At 49.4% G+C, this 22,979-nt stretch overlaps 1 protein-coding gene across 3 annotated transcripts in view; it reads left to right on the forward strand.

Moving 5' to 3' along the window:
- The window catches only part of robo1 (roundabout, axon guidance receptor, homolog 1 (Drosophila)), a 476,268-nt gene that overhangs the window by 381,687 nt on the left and 71,602 nt on the right, over nt 1–22,979 (forward strand). For all 3 annotated transcript variants that reach the window (XM_052467998.1, XM_052467999.1, XM_052468000.1), the window contains 3 exons: nt 3,131–3,252; nt 8,390–8,561; nt 21,104–21,307. In XM_052467998.1, coding sequence (XP_052323958.1) covers nt 3,131–3,252; nt 8,390–8,561; nt 21,104–21,307 — 498 coding nt within the window. The remainder of the gene's footprint in view (nt 1–3,130; nt 3,253–8,389; nt 8,562–21,103; nt 21,308–22,979) is intronic.

Raw genomic sequence — 22,979 nt, forward strand, 5'->3', positions numbered from 1 at the left:
TGGCCTCACTCCCGTGAGCAGGAATGCCTGATTTCATTACAGTCAATCGGAACGAGATTAAGAGTGTTATGTTGTATGTTGTCATAATAAATTAACTTTAATTAAACTCATCAGGGTAGAATCATCACAGAACACACAGGCGTAAACATTGCAATCAGAATTCTCTCTTTGTTTGAATAAACAGTGATTTAAAAAAAATATATTTGTAAACACTTTCTCTGAACAAAGAAAAATAGTCATTTTAGTACAGACCCCTAGTGAATAGAGACAGTCCAACTGTGACTGTTCTACTTCTGTTAGTACAGACCCCTAGTGAATAGAGACAGTCCAACTGTGACTGTTCTACTTCTGTTAGTACAGACCCCTAGTGAATAGAGACAGTCCAACTGTGACTGTTCTACTTCTGTTAGTACAGACCCCTAGTGAATAGAGACAGTCCAACTGTGACTGTTCTACTTCAGTTAGTACAGACCCCTAGTGAATAGAGACAGTCCAACTGTGACTGTTCTACTTCTGTTAGTACAGACCCCTAGTGAATAGAGACAGTCCAACTGTGACTGTTCTACTTCTGTTAGTACAGACCCCTAGTGAATAGAGACAGTCCAACTGTGACTGTTCTACTTCTGTTAGTACAGACCCCTAGTGAATAGAGACAGTCCAACTGTGACTGTTCTACTTCTGTTAGTACAGACCCCTAGTGAATAGAGACAGTCCAACTGTGACTGTTCTACTTCAGTTAGTACAGACCCCTAGTGAATAGAGACAGTCCAACTGTGACTGTTCTACTTCTGTTAGTACAGACCCCTAGTGAATAGAGACAGTCCAACTGTGACTGTTCTACTTCTGTTAGTACAGACCCCTAGTGAATAGAGACAGTCCAACTGTGACTGTTCTACTTCTGTTAGTACAGACCCCTAGTGAATAGAGACAGTCCAACTGTGACTGTTCTACTTCTGTTAGTACAGACCCCTAGTGAATAGAGACAGTCCAACTGTGACTGTTCTACTTCTGTTAGTACAGACCCCTAGTGAATAGAGACAGTCCAACTGTGACTGTTCTACTTCAGTTAGTACAGACCCCTAGTGAATAGAGACAGTCCAACTGTGACTGTTCTACTTCTGTTAGTACAGACCCCTAGTGAATAGAGACAGTCCAACTGTGACTGTTCTACTTCTGTTAGTACAGACCCCTAGTGAATAGAGACAGTCCAACTGTGACTGTTCTACTTCTGTTAGTACAGACCCCTAGTGAATAGAGACAGTCCAACTGTGACTGTTCTACTTCTGTTAGTACAGACCCCTAGTGAATAGAGACAGTCCAACTGTGACTGTTCTACTTCTGTTAGTACAGACCCCTAGTGAATAGAGACAGTCCAACTGTGACTGTTCTACTTCTGTTAGTACAGACCCCTAGTGAATAGAGACAGTCCAACTGTGACTGTTCTACTTCTGTTAGTACAGACCCCTAGTGAATAGAGACAGTCCAACTGTGACTGTTCTACTTCTGTTAGTACAGACCCCTAGTGAATAGAGACAGTCCAACTGTGACTGTTCTACTTCTGTTAGTACAGACCCCTAGTGAATAGAGACAGTCCAACTGTGACTGTTCTACTTCTGTTAGTACAGACCCCTAGTGAATAGAGACAGTCCAACTGTGACTGTTCTACTTCTGTTAGTACAGACCCCTAGTGAATAGAGACAGTCCAACTGTGACTGTTCTACTTCTGTTAGTACAGACCCCTAGTGAATAGAGACAGTCCAACTGTGACTGTTCTACTTCAGTTCTCTTCTGGATAGGATCCATTTATGAGAGCAGTAGATGTGAGGAGAGAGCAGACAGTGTGTGTTACTGTTGTAACAGTGTGTGGGGACAGACTGCTGTGGACAGACAGTGTGTGTTACTGTTGTAACAGTGTGTGGGGACAGACAGTGTGTGTTACTGTTGTAACAGTGTGTGGGGACAGACAGCTGGGGACAGACAGTGTGTGTTACTGTTGTAACAGTGTGTGAGGACAGACAGCTGGGGACAGACAGTGTGTGTTACTGTTGGAACAGTGTGTGGGGACAGACAGCTGGGGACAGACAGTGTGTGTTACTGTTGTAACAGTGTGTGGGGACAGACAGTGTGTGTTACTGTTGTAACAGTGTGTGGGGACAGACAGTGTGTGTTACTGTTGTAACAGTGTGTGGGGACAGACAGTGTATGTTACTGTTGTAACAGTGTGTGGGGACAGACAGCTGGGGACAGACAGTGTGTGTTACTGTTGTAACAGTGTGTGAGGACAGACAGCTGGGGACAGACAGTGTGTGTTACTGTTGGAACAGTGTGTGGGGACAGACAGCTGGGGACAGACAGTGTGTGTTACTGTTGTAACAGTGTGTGGGGACAGACAGCTGGGGACAGACAGTGTGTGTTACTGTTGTAACAGTGTGTGGGGACAGACAGCTGGGGACAGGCAGTGTGTGTTACTGTTGTAACAGTGTGTGGGGACAGACAGTGTGTGTTACTGTTGTAACAGTGTGTGGGGACAGACAGTGTGTGTTACTGTTGTAACAGTGTGTGGGGACAGACAGTGTGTGTTACTGTTGTAACAGTGTGTGGGGACAGACAGCTGGGGACAGACAGTGTGTGTTACTGTTGTAACAGTGTGTGGGGACAGACAGCTGGGGACAGACAGTGTGTGTTACTGTTGTAACAGTGTGTGGGGACAGACAGCTGGGGACAGACAGTGTGTGTTACTGTTGTAACAGTGTGTGGGGACAGACAGCTGGGGACAGACAGTGTGTGTTACTGTTGTAACAGTGTGTGGGGACAGGCAGTGTGTGTTACTGTTGTAACAGTGTGTGGGGACAGACAGTGTGTGTTACTGTTGTAACAGTGTGTGGGGACAGACAGTGTGTGTTACTGTTGGAACAGTGTGTGGGGACAGACAGCTGGGGACAGACAGTGTGTGTTACTGTTGTAACAGTGTGTGGGGACAGGCAGTGTGTGTTACTGTTGTAACAGTGTGTGGGGACAGACAGTGTGTGTTACTGTTGTAACAGTGTGTGGGGACAGACAGTGTGTGTTACTGTTGATGGTGTATTACATTTACATGTGTTGTTGTGTCTGTCTATCTGTCTGTCCCCAGCTCCCAGTGCAGCCCCTCGTGGGGTTACCGTCACAGAGAGCGGGGACAATGGGACCGCCATCATGGTCTCCTGGCAACCGCCTCCAGAGGAGGAGCAGAACGGGGTGGTCCAGGAGTACAAGGTCAGAACACTGGCAGGGACTCCCAAATTACCCACATATACTCTGAGTTTGGTCAAAGGTAGTGTACTACGGTAGTGTACTACTATGTAGGCAACCCCTGGCCTCTGGTCTGCAGGGTATATCTACTGTAACAACATGTAATTATTTGTAACACAGAGCGAGACAAAGGAGAGACAGACTGTAAGGTAATACATGGGTAGAGGTTATCATCTTCCTCTGTGCCTAGTCATCTCAGAGCTGAAATGGTTGTGAAACAGTGCCATCTGGTGGACTAGATAGATGTACACACTTTCTGAGTTGTCCTGGGAGGCTCTCTGTTCCTTAGTGCAGGGGTATTCAACTCCTAATCTACGGGGTCCAGAGCCTGCTGGTACTGTTCTACCTCATAATTAATTGCACCTACGTGGTTTCCCAGGTCTAAATCCCCTAATTATAGCAGAAGAATTGGGGGAAAAACACTGGTCATTTCAATGTGTTTTCCACATTGATTCAACAGAATTTAATTGAAATCACGTGGAAACAACATTGATTCAACCAGTGTGTGCCCAGTGGGTGGCTTCAAGGTCCAGCTTTGAATATGAGGGCCTTTCGTGGATTATTCAGAGTTAGTCTACTGAAGGTCTAGACTAACTGATGTATTCTCTATACAGCCATTCATTATATCCATACGTTATAGTCATACATTATAGCCACATATTATAGCAGCCAAACATTTTAGCAGCCATACATTTTAGCCATATATTACAGCCATACATTAGACTCATATATTGTATCCATACATATAACCATATATTATACCTATTCATTACATTATAAACATACATTTATCCATACATTATAGTCATACATTATAGGCATACATTATAGCCATATGTTGTATGCATACATTATAGGCATACATTACAGGCATACCTTATCGGCATGCACTATAGCCATACATTATAGCAACACATTGTATATTCATCCTGCTGATTAATGAATCTAATGATGAGAGGTCTGCAGGCTTAACATCTAGATAAGGATATATTTTCTGAACATCTATTGGCGCTTGGCCATTGGCCCACAAGCTACTCTTATGAGCCTCTTAAATCATTGGAAGGGATTTCTTTGACTCTGCTCTGCTGGAAAGAGGGTTATGAATGGGAAAGACAGACAGAGAATCCAATCAAGGTGAAGACAACGGGAGAGTGAGATTATAGCAGGGAAAATAGAGCGAAGCTTGTGAGATATTTTTGGGAAGGCTTCTCTTGTTAAACCGTTTAATCTTTTACGACAGTGGGCTAAATCAGGGTCCCACAGAGTGATTCTTGGTAGTCTTGAACAAATTTACTTTGAAACAAAATACACCTCAGAAATACAGTATGGTTATGGGCTTAAAAAAAGAAGACAACTGTACCATGTCAGATATAGAGTTGAAATGTATTCCATTTGGATCCCAATATTTCACTTTATTTACATCACATCAGTCTGAAAGATAACAAAACTGTTTGACATAGAAAACACCAGATTTTCGTTGTTAAAAAAATAAAATAAAAATTAAATTATGACAACGTTATATAATAACGTTCCACCCATGAGGCCAAAGGGGGAGCTTTTGGTCATTGACTTCAGGAAAGGGCTACTCCACTCCATCTTCTTTTGGTACAGGTCAGGTTAATTTTGTAGTTCAGCCATAGCATTCCTCTCTCCGCCCTCTGCTCCACTCCTCCTCTCTGTGTTCACTCATAAGTATTCTCTTTGTGTAACCACCTCGCTGTGGCCAGCACACTCCTCATATAACATGCAGTGTGAGTACTGACATTTTAATTGGAAAGTTCTTTTTTGTCACAGGGATTGTAGGTTAGTGTTGGAGGGGAGACACAGCAAAGTCAGTTTAAAAGTTAAGCCACTGTTAATTTTCCAGGTAAATGTTTTCTGCCGATAGGGTTTATAGTAATTTCATGGTTGTTAAATCCGGCACGGCAGCGTTCCTTGGTCATTACTGCATATGGTCCCTAGTGGCGCTTCTTCCCACCACGACTCCTAAAGCAGCCCCTCGGGCTTCTGGGGCTTTCTAACACTACCCCCTACCTCCAAACACACACACACACACGTCTGTGTGTGAGGGATGTTAACATACGGTGGTGGGGGTAGAGAAAGCAGAGGCGGCCATGTTCAGGATGCTGGGGTTAGCCAGGTTCATGATGCTGGGGTTATCCAGGTTCAGGATGCTGGGGTTAGCCAGGTTCATGATGCTGGGGTTATCCAGGTTCAGGATGCTGGGGTTAGCCAGGTTCATGATGCTGGGGTTATCCAGGTTCAGGATGCTGGGGTTATCCAGGTTCAAGATTCTGGGGTTATCCAGGTTCAGGATGCTGGGGTTAGCCAGGTTCAAGATGCTGGGGTTATCCAGGCTCAAGATGCCGGGGGTTAGCCAGGTTCAGGATTCTGGGGTTAGCCAGGTTCAGGATGCTGGGATTATCCAGGTTCATGATGCTGGGGTTATCCAGGTTCAGAATGCTGGTGTTATCCAGGTTAAGGATGCTGGGGTTATCCAGGTTCAGGATGCTGGGGTTAGCCAGGTTCAAGATGCTGAGGTTAGATTACTTGTTGGTTATCACTGCATTGTCGGAACTAGAAGCACAAGCATTTCGCTACACTCGCATTTAACATCTGCTAACCATGTGTATGTGACAAATAAAATTTGATTTGATTTGATTTGATTTATTCAGGTTCAAGATGCTGGGGTTAGCCAGGTTCAGGATGCTGGGATTATCCAGGTTCAGGATGCTGGGGTTAGCCAGGTTCAGGATGCCGGGGTTAGCCAGGTTCAGGATTCTGGGGTTAGCCAGGTTCAGGATGCTGGGATTATCCAGGTTCATGATGCTGGGGTTATCCAGGTTCAGAATGCTGGTGTTATCCAGGTTAAGGATGCTGGGGTTATCCAGGTTCAGGATGCTGGGGTTAGCCAGGTTCAAGATGCTGAGGTTATTCAGGTTCAAGATGCTGGGGTTAGCCAGGTTCAGGATGCTGGGATTATCCAGGTTCAGGATGCTGGGGTTAGCCAGGTTCAGGATGCTGGGGTTAGCCAGGTTCAAGATGCTGGGGTTAGCCAGGTTCAAGATGCTGGGGTTAGCCAGGTTCAGGATGCTGGGGTTAGCCAGGTTCAAGATGCTGGGGTTAGCCAGGTTCAGGATGTTGGGGTTAGCCAGGTTCAAGATGCTGGGTTTAGCCAGGTTCAAGATGCTGGGGTTAGCCAGGTTCAGGATGCTGGGGTTAGCCAGGTTCAAGATGCTGGGGTTAGCCAGGTTCAAGATGCTGGGGTTAGCCAGGTTCAGGATGCTGGGGGTAGCCAGGTTCAAGATGCTGGGGTTAGCCAGGTTCAAGATGCTGGGGTTAGCCAGGTTCAGGATGCTGGGGTTAGCCAGGTTCAGGATTCTGGGGTTATCCAGGTTCAGGATGCTGGGGATAGCCAGGTTCAGGATGCTGGGGATAGCCAGGTGCAGGATGCTGGGGTTAGCCAGGTTCACGATGCTGGGATTAGCCAGATTCAGGATGCTGGGGTTAGCCAGGTTCAAGATGCTGGGGTTAGCCAGGTTCAAGATGCTGGGGTTAGCCAGGTTCAGGATGCTGGGGTTAGCCAGGTTCAAGATGCTGGGGTTAGCCAGGTTCAGGATGCTGGGGTTAGCCAGGTTCAAGATGCTGGGGTTAGCCAGGTTCAGGATGTTGGGGTTAGCCAGGTTCAAGATGCTGGGTTTAGCCAGGTTCAAGATGCTGGGGTTAGCCAGGTTCAGGATGCTGGGGTTAGCCAGGTTCAAGATGCTGGGGTTAGCCAGGTTCAAGATGCTGGGGTTAGCCAGGTTCAGGATGCTGGGGGTAGCCAGGTTCAAGATGCTGGGGTTAGCCAGGTTCAAGATGCTGGGGTTAGCCAGGTTCAGGATGCTGGGGTTAGCCAGGTTCAGGATTCTGGGGTTATCCAGGTTCAGGATGCTGGGGCTGGCCAGGTTCAGGATGCTGGGGATAGCCAGGTGCAGGATGCTGGGGTTAGCCAGGTTCACGATGCTGGGATTAGCCAGATTCAGGATGCTGGGGTTAGCCAGGTTCAAGATGCTGGGGTTAGCCAGGTTCAAGATGCTGGGGTTAGCCAGGTTCAGGATGCTGGGGTTAGCCAGGTTCAAGATGCTGGGGTTAGCCAGGTTCAAGATGCTGGGGTTAGCCAGGTTCAGGATGCTGGGGTTAGCCAGGTTCAGGATTCTGGGGTTATCCAGGTTCAGGATGCTGGGGCTGGCCAGGTTCAGGATGCTGGGGATAGCCAGGTGCAGGATGCTGGGGTTAGCCAGGTTCACGATGCTGGGATTAGCCAGATTCAGGATGCTGGGGTTAGCCAGGTTCAAGATGCTGGGGTTAGCCAGGTTCAAGATGCTGGGGTTAGCCAGGTTCAGGATGCTGGGGTTAGCCAGGTTCAAGATGCGGGGTTAGCCAGGTTCAGGATGCTGGGTTTAGCCAGGTTCAAGATGCTGGGGTTAGCCAGGTTCAAGATGCTGGAGTTAGCCAGGTTCAAGATGCTGGGGTTAGCCAGGTTCAGGATGCTGGAGTTAGCCAGGTTTAAGATTCTGGGGGTAGCCAGGTTCAGGATGTTGAGGTTAGCAGCCCTCATGCTGAGAAGAATAAATGAAGCACTTTGTGACCCTGGATTGAGTTAGCCTGAGAGAGTCCTGGATTGAGTTAGCCTGAGAGAGCCCTGGATTGAGTTAGCCTGAGAGAGCCCTGGATTGAGTTAGCCTGAGAGAGCCCTGGGTTGAGTTAGCCTGAGAGAGCCCTATCTCCTCCCTGTGAGTCACTGACAAACCTGCGCTGCTGCTGCTGCAGTAGGGTTATGGAGGTGAGTACTGACCCACACTTAGCTTTTCATGGGGTTAGGTTACACTCACTCAGACAGGGGGACATGGCTACCAAAGCTAATACAGACTCTGTGTGGAACACACCCAGAAACACAGAAAAATGTGTCCCAGTGTTTTTATATGTGGAATACCGGGGTGGAATAATTAAATCTGCGCTGAAATGATACATTAGCATCAACCAGAAGTATCTAACTTGCTGTACATGTCACACCACCATCAGAACACTGTTATATTGTCTTCTCTCTCTGTCCTGTCAGATCTGGTGTTTGGGGAATGAGAGCAGGTACCATATCAACCGTACGGTGGATGGCTCTACCTTCTCCTTGCTGATCCCCAGCCTGGCTCCAGGGATCCGTTACAGTGTGGAGGTCGCAGCCAGCACTGGGGCAGGCCCAGGGGTCAAGTCTGATGTCACCTTCTTCCAGATAGGTGAGTGGAGGAGAACTCTGACCTGCATTTCTCTGCACCCAGCAGAAGGTTCAAATAACATTGTTTTCCCTCGGGTGGAAGAAGAGGAAGAGGAGGGATATATCCTTCTTCTATGTGTCCTCACTTGTTAACTTCATACAGCGTGGATTCCAAGGCTTACTGCCTAATAACTTCCCCACCTGCTTTAACCTCAATGGCTGGCAAATAGTCAATGGACATTTTGTAGTATTGACTTCCCTTTAATCTTATTCTGAAGGGTTTATTCATCTACGTTTACAGCTGTCATATTAATATTAAAGTAGTGGTATGACATCATTTTACAATGAAGCAAATTCCTGAATTCCTCTGTGCCTCTGTCTGCTCACCTGTTCTTGGTCTATAATATTGGTTAGATGTGTCATTGAAATGATTACCGTACCAATTATAGCCACGTCAGGCCTCATAAACAGTGTGTGATGAGCATGACTGACAGTGATATGTTATTCTGTCTTAATGCCGTGTTGACCACTGTCACTGTACAACCTCAATGGTTTTTACCTGACTGACAGTGACATGTTATTCTGTCTTAATGCCGTGTTGACCACTGTCACTGTACAACCTCAATGGTTTTTACCTGACTGACAGTGACATGTTATTCTGTCTTAATGCTGTGTTGACCACTGTCACTGTACAACCTCAATGGTTTTTACCTGACTGACAGTGACATGTTATTCTGTCTTAATGCCGTCTTGACCACTGTCACTGTACAACCTCAATGGTTTTTACCTGACTGACAGTGACATGTTATTCTGTCTTAATGCCGTCTTGACCACTGTCACTATACAACCTCAATGGTTTTTACCTGACTGACAGTGTGATAAAACGCTTCATGAAATTCTTACTAGGCATCAGTTCAGTGCTTGAAGCTTGTGTCGTGTCTTTACTATCATTAAATTGAAGACTTATAGTTTTTTATCAAAGATTCTCTTTAATTAGTATTACGCGATTAGACTGATTAATCATGTAACTAATTAACTAGGAAGTCAGGGCACCAAGGAAAAATATTAAGATTACAAGGTTATAATTTCCTAATATAATCTTTCAGATATTTTCATATCTGATCCATAGTCTTCTGATGAATGAATTATTTACTTTACCTCACGTTAGTCTCATTCCAAACGTCGTAAATTGTTGGTTATCTGCACAAACCCTGTCTTCACTATGAGTCATCCATACATCAATTGTCTTAAATCATTTATTTATTACTAACTATGTAATTCACAGAAATGCATAAACAAACAGTCAACCAAGGTAAATGTGGTTACATGAAATAATATATAATATAATAATATATGCCATTTAGCTGACGCTTTTATCCAAAGCGACTTACAGTCATGTGTGCATACATTCTACGTATGGGTGGTCCCGGGAATCGAACCCACTACCCTGGCGTTACAAGCGCCATGCTCTACCAACTGAGCCAAATGATAGGAGAATGTGCCCTAGTGGGCTAAACCGGCATGGCGGCTTGTTAGACAAAAGGGGAAATGGGGGTCGACTAAGAAGTCACTACAGAGTTGATAATTATAACAATTGAAATGCTAATCCTTGGCACATGAACGCTCACTCATTCGGGAACAATTGCAATGGTCCACAACCTGGTCTGGTGATAATTTCCCAAAGTTGGGTTTTATTCAGAATTGCAGAAAAGGGCTGTCCCAGGACGCCTGACCCTAACTGGGTTTCAGGGGTGGTCCTCTGATTTAGTTAACTCCAATCCCCTTTTTGAGTTTTCCTTCATTAAACAGTCCAAAATCACATTGTAAAATTGTGTAAACAGTATCATACTCACTCATTCATCTTATACAACAATATCTGAGGCTAATATATAAACAGTGTTATGGTAATGTGGCCACATCGTCTCCCATGACCTTCCCCAAGTTGTAACAAACGGACCAGTTCGTAGCTGGATTCTTCACCGATCTTTTATACTTTCTCCAGAACATGAAATGTGTTCGTACCTCAAGTTCTGTGAGGTGGAAGGAATTCCTTTGTTCTCTATGAAAATGTACTCTTTCTATACTGTGTGTCCATGAGGAGATCCTCAGGAATTTACGACATCTCTCTGACCACAGCAGCCTAGTTGAAGGAGGCAAGGGGGAGCCAGGGAGAGGGGGATGGGGCTTGCTATACCCAAAGAGGCCAACGTCCCGACACTTGGCTGCCCCACTCTGCTCTGCTCTGTTCTGCTCTGTTCTGTTCTGCCCTGCTCTGCCCTGCTCTTCCATGTTCTGTTCTGCTCTGCCCTGCTCTGTTCTGCTCTGATCTGCCCTGCTCTGCTCTGTTCTGCTCCGCTCTGCCCTGTTCTGCTCTGTTCTGCTCTGTTCTGCCCTGCTCTGTTCTGTTCTGCCCTGCTCTGTTCTGCTCTGCCCTGCCCTGCCCTGCTCTGTTCTGTTCTGCTCTGCTCTGCTCTGCCCTGCTCTGTTCTGTTCTGCCCTGCTCTGCCCTGTTCTGTTCTGCCCTGCTCTGTTCTGCTCTGCTCTGCCCTGCTCTTCCCTGTTCTGTTCTGATCTGCCCTGCTCTGCTATGTTTTGCCCTGCTCTGTTCTGCTCTGTTCGGCTCTGTTTTGCTCTGCCCTGCTCTGTTCTGCTCTGCTCTCCTCTCCTCTGCCCTGCCCTGCTCTGTTCTACCCTGCTCTGCCCTGCTCTGCTCTGTTTTGCCATGCTCTGTTCTACCCTGCTCTGCCCAGTTCTGTTCTGCTCCGTTCTGCCCTGCTCTGTTCTGCCATGTTCTGCTCTGTTCTGCTGTGCCTTGCTCTGCCCTGCTCTGCTCTGTTCTGTTCTGCCATGTTCTGCTCTGTTCTGCCCTGCTCTGCTCTGTTCTGCTCTGCCCTGCTCTGCTCTGCGTTGCTCTGCTCTGCTCTGTTCTGCCATGTTCTGCTCTGTTCTGCCCTGCCCTGCTCTGCTCTGTTCTGCCCTGCTCTGCTCTGTTCTGCTCTGCCCTGCTCTGCTCTGCGTTGCTCTGCTCTGCTCTGTTCTGCTCTGTTCTGCCCTGCTCTGCTCTGTTCTGCTCTGCCCTGCTCTGCTCTGCGTTGCTCTGCTCTGCTCTGTTCTGCTCTGTTCTACCCTGCTCTGCCCTGTTCTGCTCTGTTCTACCCTGCTCTGCTCTACTCTGTTCTACCCTGCTCTGCTGTGATCTACTCTGTTCTACCTTGCTCTGTTCTGCTCGGCTCTGTTCTACCATGTGCTGCTCTGTTCTGTTCTACCCTGCTCTGCCTTGCCCTGCCCTGCCCTGCCCTGCCCTGCCCTGCCCTGCCCTGCCCTGCCCTGCCCTGCTCTGCTCTGTTCTGTTCTGTTCTGCCCTGCCCTGCCCTGCCCTGCTCTGCCTTGCTTTGTTCTGTCCTGTTCTGCTCTGCCCTGTTCTGATCTGTTCTGCCCTGCTCTGTTCTGTCCTGTTCTGCTCTGTTCTGTCCTGTTCTGCTCTGCCCTGTTCTGCCCTGCCCTGTTCTGATCTGTTCTGCCCTGTTCTGATCTGCCCTGTTTTGTTCTGCTCTGCCCTGCTCTGTTCTGCTCCGTTCTGCTCTGCTCTGTTCTGTTCTGCCCTGCTCTGCTCTGTTCTGCTCCGTTCTGCCCTGCTCTGCTATGTTCTGCTCTGTTCTGACGTGCCCTGCTCTGCTCTGCTCTGTTCTGCTCTGCCCTGCTCTGCTCTGTTCTGCTCTGTTCTGCCATGTTCTACTCTGTTCTGCCCTGCTCTGCTCTGTTCTGCTCTGTTCTACCCTGCTCTGCTCTGTTATGCCCTGCTCTGCTCTGCTCTACCCTGCTCTGCTCTGTTCTGCTCTGTTCTACCCTGCTCTACCTTGCTCTGCTCTGTTCTACCCTGCTCTACCTTGCTCTGCTCTGTTCTGCTCTGTTCTACCCTGCTCTGCTCTGTTCTGCCCTGCTCTGCTCTGCCCTGCTCTGCCCTGTTCTGATCTGTTCTGCCCTGTTCTGCTCTGCCCTGTTCTGATCTGTACTGCCCTGTTCTGCGCTGCCCTGTTCTGCGCTGCCCTGCTCTGTTCTGCCCTGCTCTGTTCTGCCCTGTTCTGCGCTGCCCTGTTCTGCCCTGCTTTGTTCTGCCCTGTTCTGCTCTGCCCTGCTCTGCCCTGCTCTACCCTGCTCTGCTCTGTTCTACCCTGCTCTACCCTGCTCTGATCTGCTCTGTTCTACCCTGCTCTGCTCTGTTCTGCTCTGTTCTACCCTGCTCGACCTTGCTCTGCTCTGTTCTGCTCTGTTCTACCCTGCTCTGCTCTGTTATGCCCTGCTCTACTCTGTTCTGCTCTGTTTTGCCCTGCTCTGTTCTGCTCTGTTCTACCCTGCTCTGCTCTGTTCTACCCTGCTCTACCCTGCTCTGCTCTGTTCTGCTCTGTTCTACCCTGCTCTACCTTGCTCTGCTCTTTTCTGCTCTGTTCTACCCTGCTCTGCTCTGTTCTGCCCTGCTCTACTCTGTTCTGCTCTGTTTTGCCCTGCTCTGTTCTGCTCTGTTCTACCTTGCTCTGCTCTGTTCTACCCTGCTCTACCCTGCTCTGCTCTGTTCTGCTCTGTTCTACACTGCTCGACCCTGTTCTACTCTGTTCTGCTCTGTTTAGCCCTGCTCTGTTCTGCTCTGTTCTACCCATCTTTACCCTGCTCTGCTCTGTTCTGCTCTGTTCTACCCTGCTCTGCTCGGTTCTACCCTGCTTTGCTCTGCTCTGTTCTACCCTGCTCTGCTCTGGTTCTGCTCTGCTCTGTTCTAACCTGCTCTACCCTGCTCTGCTCTGTTCTGCTCTGTTCTACCCTGTTCTACTCTGTTCTGTTCTGTTTTGCCCTGCTCTGTTCTGCTCTGTTCTACCCATCTTTACCCTGCTCTGCTCTGTTCTGCTCTGTTCTACCCTGTTCTGTTCTGCCCTGCTCTGCTCTGCTCTGCTCTGTTCTGCCCTGCCCTGTTATGCTGTGCCTTGCTCTGCTCTGTTCTGCCATGCTCTGCCCTGCTCTGCTCTGTTCTGCCATGCTCTGCCCTGCTCTGCTCTGTTCTGCCATGCTCTGCCCTGTTCTGTTCTGCCCTGCCCTGTTCTGTTCTGCCCTGCCCTGCCCTGCCCTGCCCTGCCCTGCCCTGCCCTGCCCTGCCCTGCCCTGCCCTGCCCTGCTCTGCCTTGCTTTGTTCTGCTCTGCCCTGTTCTGATCTGTTCTGCTCTGCTCTGTTCTGTTCTGCTCTGCCCTGTTCTGCTCTGTTCTGTCCTGTTCTGCTCTGTCTCTGTTCTGCCCTGCCCTGCCCTGCCCTGCCCTGCCCTGCCTTGCTTTGTTCTGTCCTGTTCTGCTCTATCCTGTTCTGATCTGTTCTGCTCTGTTCTGTCCTGTTCTGCTCTGCCCTGTTCTGATCTGTTCTGCCCTGTTCTGCTCTGCCCTGTTCTGTCCTGTTCTGATCTGTTCTGCTCTGCTCTGTCCTGTTCTGCTCTGTCCTTTTCTGCTCTGCCCTGTTCTGATCTGTTCTGCTCTGCCCTGTTCTGATCTGTTCTGCTCTGTTTAGCCCTGCTCTGTTCTGCTCTGTTCTGCTCTGTTTAGCCCTGCTCTGTTCTGCTCTGTCCTGTTCTGCTCTGTCCTGTTCTGATCTGTTCTGCTCTGTTTAGCCCTGCTCTGTTCTGCTCTGTTCTGCTCTGTTTTGCCCTGCTCTGTTCTGCCCTGCTCTGTTCTGCTCTGTCCTGTTCTGCTCTGTCCTGTTCTGATCTGTTCTGCTCTGCTCTGTTCTGTCCTGTTCTGCCCTGTTCTGATCTGTTCTACCCTGCTCTACCCTGCTCTGTTCTGCTCTGTTCTACCCTGCTCGACCCTGTTCTACTCTGTTCTGCTCTGTTTAGCCCTGCTCTGTTCTGCTCTGTTCTGTTCCTGTTCTGTTCTGTTCTGCTCTGTTTGCCCTGCTCTGTTCTGCCCTGTTCTACTGTTCTGCATCTGTTCCGCCCTGCTCTGCTCTGTTCTGCTCTGTTCTACCCTGCTCTGCTCTGTTCTACCCTGCTCTGCTCTGCTCTGTTCTGATCTGTTCTGCCCTGTTCTGCTCTGCTCTGTTCTGCCCTGCCCTGTTCTGCTCTGCCCTGTTCTGCCCTGCTTGTTCTTCCCTGTTCTGCCCTGCTTTGTTCTGCCTTGTTCTGCTCTGCCCTGTTCTGCCCTGCTCTGCCTTGCTTTGTTCTGTCCTGTTCTGCTCTGCCCTGTTCTGCTCTGTTATGCTCTGCTCTGTTCTGTTCTGCTCTGCTCTGTCCTGTCCTGTTCTGCTCTGCCCTGTTCTGCTCTGCTCTGTTCTGTCCTGTTCTGCTCTGCCCTGTTCTGCTCTGTTCTGTCCTGTTCTGCTCTGCCCTGTTCTGCTCTGTTCTGTCCTGTTCTGCTCTGCCCTGTTCTGCTCTGTTCTGTCCTGTTCTGCTCTGTTCTGTCCTGTTCTGCTCTGCTCTGCTCTGTTCTGTTCTCTCTGTTCTGTCCTGTTCTGCTCTGCTCTGTTCTGCCTGTTCTGTCTGTTCTGCTCTGCCCTGTTCTGATCTGTTCTGTCCTGTTCTGCTCTGCCCTGTTCTGCTCTGTTCTGTCCTGTTCTGCTCTGCCCTGTTCTGCTCTGTTCTGTCCTGTTCTGCTCTGTTCTGTCCTGTTCTGCTCTGCCCTGTTCTGCTCTGTTCTGTCCTGTTCTGCTCTGCTCTGCCCTGTTCTGTTCTGCCCTTATGCCCTGTTCTGTTCTGTCCTGTTCTGCTCTGTTCTGTTCTGCTCTGCCCTGTTCTGCCCTGTTCTGCTCTGCTCTGTTCTGCTGTTCTGCCTTGCCCTCTGTTCTGCTCTGTCTGCTCTGTTCTCTGCTCTGTTCCTGTCTGCTCTGCTCTGTTCTGCTGCTCTGCTGTTCTGCTGTTCTACTGTTCTGTGCCTGTTCTGATCTGTTCTGCTCTGCTCTGTTCTGTTCTGCCTACTGTTCTGATCTGTTTTGCTCTGCTCTGCTCTGTTCTGTCTGTTCTGCTCTGCCTACTGCTGTTCTGCTCTGTTCTGTCTGCTGTTCTGCTCTGTTCCCTGTTCTGCTCTGTTCTGTCTGCTGCCCTGTTCTGCTCTGCCCTGTTCTGCCTGCCCTGTTCTGCTCTGTTCTGTCCTGTTCTGCTCTGCCCTGTTCTGATCTGTTCTGCCCTGCTCTCTGCCCTGTTCTGATCTGTTCTGCTGTTCTGCTGCCCTGTTCTGCTCTGTTCTGCCCTGTTCTGCTCTGCTGCTCTGTTCTGCCCTGTTCTGCCTGCCCTGTTCTGCCCTGCCCTGTTCTGCCCTGCTCTGTTCTGCGCTGCCCTGTTCTGCCCTGCTTTGTTCTGCCCTGTTCTGCTCTGCCCTGCTCTGCCCTGTTCTTCCCTGCTCTACCCTGCTCTGCTCTGTTCTACCCTGCTCTACCCTGCTCTGCTCTGCTCTGTTCTACCCTGCTCTGCTCTGTTCTGTTCTGTTCTACCCTGCTCTGCCCTGTTCTGCTCCTGCTCTGTTCTGCCCTGTTCTGCGCTGCCCTGTTCTGCCCTGTTCGCTGCCCTGTTCTGCCCTGCCCTGTTCTGCCCTGCTTTTTGCCCTGTTCTGCTGTTCTCTGCCCTGTTCTACCCTGCTCTACCCTGCTCTGCTCTGCTCTGTTCTACCCTGCTCTACCCTGCTCTGCTCTGCTCTGTTCTACCCTGCTCTGCTCTGTTCTGTTCTGTTCTACCCTGCCCTGCTCTGCTCTGTTCTGTCTGTTCTACCCTGCTCTGCTCTGTTCCGCCTGCTCTGCTCTCTGTTCTGCTCTGTTTTGCCCTGCTCTGTTCTGCCCTGCTCTACTGTTCTGCTCTGTTCCCCCTGCTCTGCTCTGTTCTGCTCTGTTCTGCCCTGTTCTGCTCTGTTCTGCCCTGTTCTGCTCTGCCCTGTTCTGATCTGTTCTGCCCTGTTCTGCTCTGCCCTGTTCTGCCCTGTTCTGTTCTGCCCTGTTCTGATCTGTTCTGCCCTGTTCTGCTCTGCCCTGTTCTGTCTGTTCTGCCCTGTTCTGCTCTGCCCTGCTCTGTTCTGCCCTGTTCTGCCCTGCTCTGTTCTGCCCTGCCCTGTTCTGCCCTGCTCTGTTCTGCCCTGCCCTGTTCTGCCCTGCTCTGTTCTGCTCTGCTGCGCTGCCCTGTTCTGCCCTGCTTTGTTCTGCCTTGTTCTGCTCTGCCCTGCTCTGCTCTGTTCTACCCTGCTCTGCTCTGTTCTGCTCTGTTCTACCCTGCTCTGCTCTGTTCTGCCCTGCTCTACTCTGTTCTGCTTTTTTTTGCCCTGCTCTGTTCTGCTCTGTTCTACCCTGCTCTGTTCTACCCTGCTCTACCCTGCTCTGCTCTGTTCTGCTCTGTTTTGCCCTGCTCTGTTCTGCTCTGTTCTACCCATCTTTACCCTGCTCTGCTCTGTTCTGCTCTGTTCTACCCTGCTCTGCTCGGTTCTGCTCTGCTCTGTTCAACCCTGCTCTACCCTGCTCTGCTCTGTTCTGCTCTGTTCTACCCTGCTCTACCCTGTTCTACTCTGTTCTGTTCTGTTTTGCCCTGCTATGTTCTGCTCTGTTCTACCCATCTTTACCCTGCTCTGCTCTGTTCTGCTCAGTTCTACCCTGTTCTGCTCTGTTATACCCTGCACTGCTCTGTTTTGCCCTGCTCTGCTCTGTTCTACCCTGCCCTGTTCTGCCCTGCTCTGCTCTGTTCTGCCCTGCTCTGCCCTGTTCTGTTCTGCCCTTCCCTGCTCTGCCTTGCCCTGCCCTGCCTTTTCCTGCCCTGCCCTGTTCTGTCCTGTCCTGTTCTGCCCTGTTCTGATCTGTTCTACTCTGCCCTGTTCTGATCTGTTCTGCCCTGTTCTGCTCTGCTCTGTTCTGTTCTGTTCTGCTCTGCTCTGTTCTGATCTGTTCTGTGCTGTCCTGCTCTGCTCTGCCCTGTTCTGATCTGTTCTGCCCTGTTCTGCTCTGCCCTGTTCTGCTCTGCCCTATTCTGCCCTGTTCTGCCCTGCCCTGTTCTGCCCTGCTCTGTTCTGTTCTGACCTGTTCTGCTCTGCCCTGTTCTGCCCTTCCCTGTTCTGCCCTGCTCTGTTCTGCCCTGCTCTGTTCTGCCCTGCTCTGTTCTGCCCTGCCCTGCTCTTTTCTGTTCTCTTCTCCAGTCAAAGGGGCAATGTTCTAGTGCTTAACAAGAGCAATAAACCATGAACTCTGGCACAACTGTGTGTTTTGAGATTATGTATTTATTAACCCTTTATTAGCTTACCTGTCAAGATTACGATATACCCAATGTAGCAAGTTCTTTTCCAGACAAATTCCTTCTCTCTCCATTTGTCATGTGGAGTGTCAAGATCAGCTACAGTGCACTATGTATATACAATATAGTACTGTTGATACCTGGCACATCAGTCAGTCATGAATTATAGCTACCTGGGATGAATATAATTCAGTCTTCACTCATATAGCCCAGGCTGTTTTAAGATCCTCTGTTACGATACTCCACAGATCTGAGCTACGACAAATCTGCTCACGGCAAAGTGAATAAATGATAACAACATGGAACAGTGGTGCTGGGTGCTTGGTCGAGGGACAGCTGTGTGTCTGTGTGTGTTAAATGGGCTGGGATGGGCATGGAGAAGCAGGAAGCTGTGTGCTTGGTCGAGGGACAGCTGTGTGTCTGTGTGTGTTAAATGGGCTGGGATGGGCATGGAGAAGCAGGAAGCTGGGTGCTTGGTCGAGGGACAGCTGTGTGTCTGTGTGTGTTAAATGGGCTGGGATGGGCATGGAGAAGCAGGAAGCCGTGTGCTTGGTCGAGGGACAGCTGTGTGTCTGTGTGTGTTAAATGGGCTGGGATGGGCATGGAGAAGCAGGAAGCTGTGTGCTTGGTAGAGGGACAGCTGTGTGTCTGTGTGTGTTAAATGGGCTGCGATGGGCATGGAGAAGCAGGAAGCTGTGTGCTTGGTAGAGGGAAAGCTGTGTGTATGTGTGTGTTAAATGGGCTGGGATGGGCATGGAGAAGCAGGAAGCTGTGTGCTTGGTAGAGGGACAGCTGTGTGTCTGTGTGTGTTAAATGGGCTGGGATGGGCATGGAGAAGCAGGAACCTGTGACTGATACAATTTCTCTCACTTGAGGGCTTCCAGTGGCGCCTGTTGACATGTTCCAACACTGGAGTGGAAAAACGCCACCAGCGCTTCACCCTAATGCATTTGTCACACTATAGGCTTGTTTGTGTCATGGCATAGCAGCCTAGATACCTGTACAATCCCTGAGGACTGTTTAGTCACATCGCTACTCTGCTTCCATCCTCACAGAAACACTCATGAAATCCACATAGTAGTAGGGAAGGAGAGAAAAGAGAGAGAGAGGGCTCCCCAACTCGACAAAGAGAGAGAGAGAGGGCTCCCCAACTCGACAAAGAGAGAGAGAGAGGGCTCCCCAACTCGACAAAGAGAGAGAGAGGGCTCCCCAACTCGACAAAGAGAGAGAGAGAGGGCTCCCCAACTCGACAAAGAGAGAGAGGGCTCCCCAACTCGACAAAGAGAGAGAGGGCTCCCCAACTCGACAAAGAGAGAGAGAGAGGGCTCCCCAACTCGACAAAGAGAGAGAGAGGGCTCCCCAACTCGACAAAGAGAGAGAGAGAGGGCTCCCCAACTCGACAAAGAGAGAGAGAGGGCTCCCCAACTCAACAAAGAGAGAGAGAGGGCTCCCCAACTCGACAAAGAGAGAGAGAGAGGGCTCCCCAACTCGACAAAGAGAGAGAGAGAGATGGGTAGAGGTAGCAACACTGGAATTTGGGGAAACCTGTTTGCCTCTGGCTGAGTGAGTCTGTAAAGATACAAGTGGTTGCAACATGAAACAAGAGTGATTAAAAAAAAAAGTTAGATAAGCAAGCTGACGTGAAGACATTTCTTAGGGGGACAACACTCTTTCATGTGAGGCACAGGGAGAATAGACAGATGACAAAACAGGCCTTTGTAGTGTGATCACTAGTTCTGACGGTTCATTTTGACTAGTAGAACAGTTGCAAAAGCTAACAGAAAGACAAACCCAAGCTGCACATTAAAGGGCTATAGTGTGCTAATGACTAGTACTATGTTTTTATTAGTACTGCTGTGATCTCATTCGCTGTAATAATAACTAATAGAATGTTGCTCAGTGTGTTGTCGTACTTCTTTAAGTCTTCCTGGGTGCGTGGAACATTCAGGTAGTGTGCTTCCTGGTTCAATTCTGATACGAATATATTATGTTTAAATCTCCTGGGTTGAGACCTTCTGTCTAATTACCTGCCATTGTTGACTGGGATGAGTTATGGGATCAATTATTTTGTAATAGAGAGAGCGTTCCATCTCTGCTGCTCCACAGCCCAGGCCCAGCCTTACACTCACCTGCAGAGATGAAAGAAGTCTTTTGTATGTCAGAAGAAAAGACAACGTTCATATTTATGCCCTTTCCTGAATTCATTTAGCTTTTTCTAACCCCAACTTCAAAATCATTCCCCGTTTCAGGCTTTTCCACTTCTTTTCAACTTTTGTGTTTAAAATAAATGAAATCAAATAAAATGTTATTTGTCACATGCACTGAATACAACACCTTACAGTGAAATACATGCTTACTTACAAGCCCTTAACCAACAATGCTTTAAGAAGTTAAGGAAAAAAGTGTCAAGAAAAAAATTGATAAGTAAAAAATTGAAAATAACAAATAACATTTCCTTTCTTCTCTCTCTTTCTTCCCTTTTTACTACTTCCCATGTCCTCCCTCCTTTCTCCTCCCTTGCTCATTCCTGTGTACTTTCTGCCTCCTCTGACACTCGACCTGCTCTCGCCCGATGACATTCCTGACCGTCTCCTTTCATCCTTCCTAATCCCTTCTTTATGTCTGCCATCTCTTACTTTCCCCTCTGCCTTTATCTCCCCATTCCACCACTCTTCCATCACAACCTCACCTTCTCACCCCTCACCTCTCCTCTCATCTCCTCACCCTGCACCCCTCTCCTCTCATCTCCTCACACTGCACCCCTCTCCTCTCATCTCCTCACACTGTACCCCTCTCCTCTCATCTCCTCACACTGCACCCCTCTCCTCTCATCTCCTCACACTGCACCCCTCTCCTCTCATCTCCTCACACTGCACCCCTCTCCTCTCATCTCCTCACACTGCACCCCTCTCCTCTCATCTCCTCACACTGTACCCCTCTCCTCTCATCTCCTCACCCTGCACCCCTCTCCTCTCATCTCCTCACACTGTACCCCTCTCCTCTCATCTCCTCACACTGCACCCCTCTCCTCTCATCTCCTCATCTCTCATCTCCTCACTGTACCCCTCTCTCTCATCTCCTCACACTGTACCCCTCTCTCATCTCCTCACACTGCACCCCCTCCCCTCTCCCCTCTCTCTCTCTCTCCTCTCCTCTCCTCTCCTCTCCTCTCCTCTCCTCTCCTCTCCTCTCCTCTCCTCATCCTTCTATTCCCTCTCTTTGCTCTTACTCTTTCCTGTTCCTGCCCTCTCTTCTCACCTCCTCATCCTCTGCCCATCTCCAATCCTATCCTCTCTCCCTCTATAATCTCTCCCCCTATCCTCTTTCCCCCCTCTAGACTCATCAGGACATGTGACGGAGGGTGTGTTGGAGCCAGAGAACACCCTGTCCCAACAGATCAGTGAGGTGGTGAAGCAGCCGGCCTTCATAGCAGGGATAGGAGCGGCCTGTTGGATCATCCTCATGGTGTTCAGTATCTGGCTCTACCGACAGCGTAAGAAGAGGAGTGGCCTCAGCACTAACTACGCAGGCATCCGCAAGGGTCAGTACAACATGCCTCACCTAATGGCAGCACACTAGAATCACTAGCTCAAAGTGTCCTCAAGCACTGATCTAGGATCAGGTAACTCTATTCTCAACCCTTAATGTAACAGTTAATAGGATGAAAAATAGCTGAGATTGTATCAGTGGTTAAGGGTCATTGTGTGATTCCTACGCCTACTCTCATATCAGCTCTCAATTAAGCTGCTCTTAGTTTTCAATTAATTTATCCTGAAGAACTCCAGTTACTGTATCACATCCCCCCAGGCAATCCCTCGATCTCCCCCAGCAATCCCTCCATCCCCCCAGCAATCCGTCCATCCACTCAACAATCCCTCCATCCCCTCAACAATCCCTCCATCCCCTCAACAATCCCTCCATCCCCTCAACAATCCCTCCATCCACTCAACAATCCCTCCATCCCCTCAACAATCCCCCCATCCCCTCAACAATCCCATCCATCCCCTCAACAATCCATCCATCCCCTCAACAATTCATCCATCCCCTCAACAATCCCTCCATCCCCTCAACAATTCATCCATCCCCTCAACAATCCATCCATCCCATCTCAACAATTCCATCCATCCCCTCAACAATCCCTCCATCCCTCAACAATCCCTCCATCCCTCAACAATCCCTCAACTCCATCCCTCAACAATCCCTCCATCCCTCAACAATCCCTCCATCCCTCAACAATCCCTCCATCCCTCAACAATCCCCATCCCTCAACAATCCATCCATCCCCTCAACAATCCCTCCATCCCTCAACAATCCCTCCATCCCCTCAACATCCTCATCCCTCCATCCCTCAACAATCCCTCCATCCCTCAACAATCCCTCCATCCCTCAACAATCCCATCCATCCCTCAACAATCCATCCATCCCTCAACAATTCATCCATCCCTCAACAATCCCTCCATCCCCTCAACAATTCATCCATCCCCATCAACAATCCATCCATCCCTCAACAATTCATCCATCCCCTCAACAATCCCTCCATCCCTCAACAATCCCTCCATCCCTCAACAATCCCTCCATCCCTCAACAATCCCTCCATCCCTCAACAATCAATCCTCCATCCCTCAACAATCCCCCATCCCCTCAACAATCCATCCATCCCTCAACAATCCCATCCATCCCTCAACAATCCATCCATCCCTCAACAATTCCATCCATCCCCTCAACAATCCCTCCATCCCTCAACAATCCCTCCATCCCTCAACAATCCCTCCATCCCTCAACAATCCCTCCATCCCTCAACAATGCCTCCATCCCTCTCAACAATCCATCCATCCCAACAATCAATCAATCCCTCCATCCCTCAACAATCCCTCCATCCCTCAACAATCCCTCCATCCCATCAACAATGCCTCCATCCCTCAACAATCCCTCCATCCCTCAACAATCCTCCATCCCTCAACAATGCCTCCATCCCTCCATCCCCTCAACAATCCCTCCATCCCTCAACAATCCCCATCCATCCCTCAACAATCCCTCCATCCCCTCAACAATCCCCATCCCTCAACAATCCCTCCATCCCTCAACAATCCCTCCATCCCTCAACAATGCCTCCATCCCTCAACAATCCCTCCATCCCCTCAACAATCCCCCATCCCCTCAACAATCCCTCCATCCCTCAACAATCCCTCCATCCCCATCAACAATCCCTCCAT

The sequence above is a fragment of the Oncorhynchus keta genome, chromosome 18, assembly GCF_023373465.1.
Source record: "Oncorhynchus keta strain PuntledgeMale-10-30-2019 chromosome 18, Oket_V2, whole genome shotgun sequence".
In the NCBI taxonomy this organism is placed as follows: domain Eukaryota; kingdom Metazoa; phylum Chordata; class Actinopteri; order Salmoniformes; family Salmonidae; genus Oncorhynchus; species Oncorhynchus keta.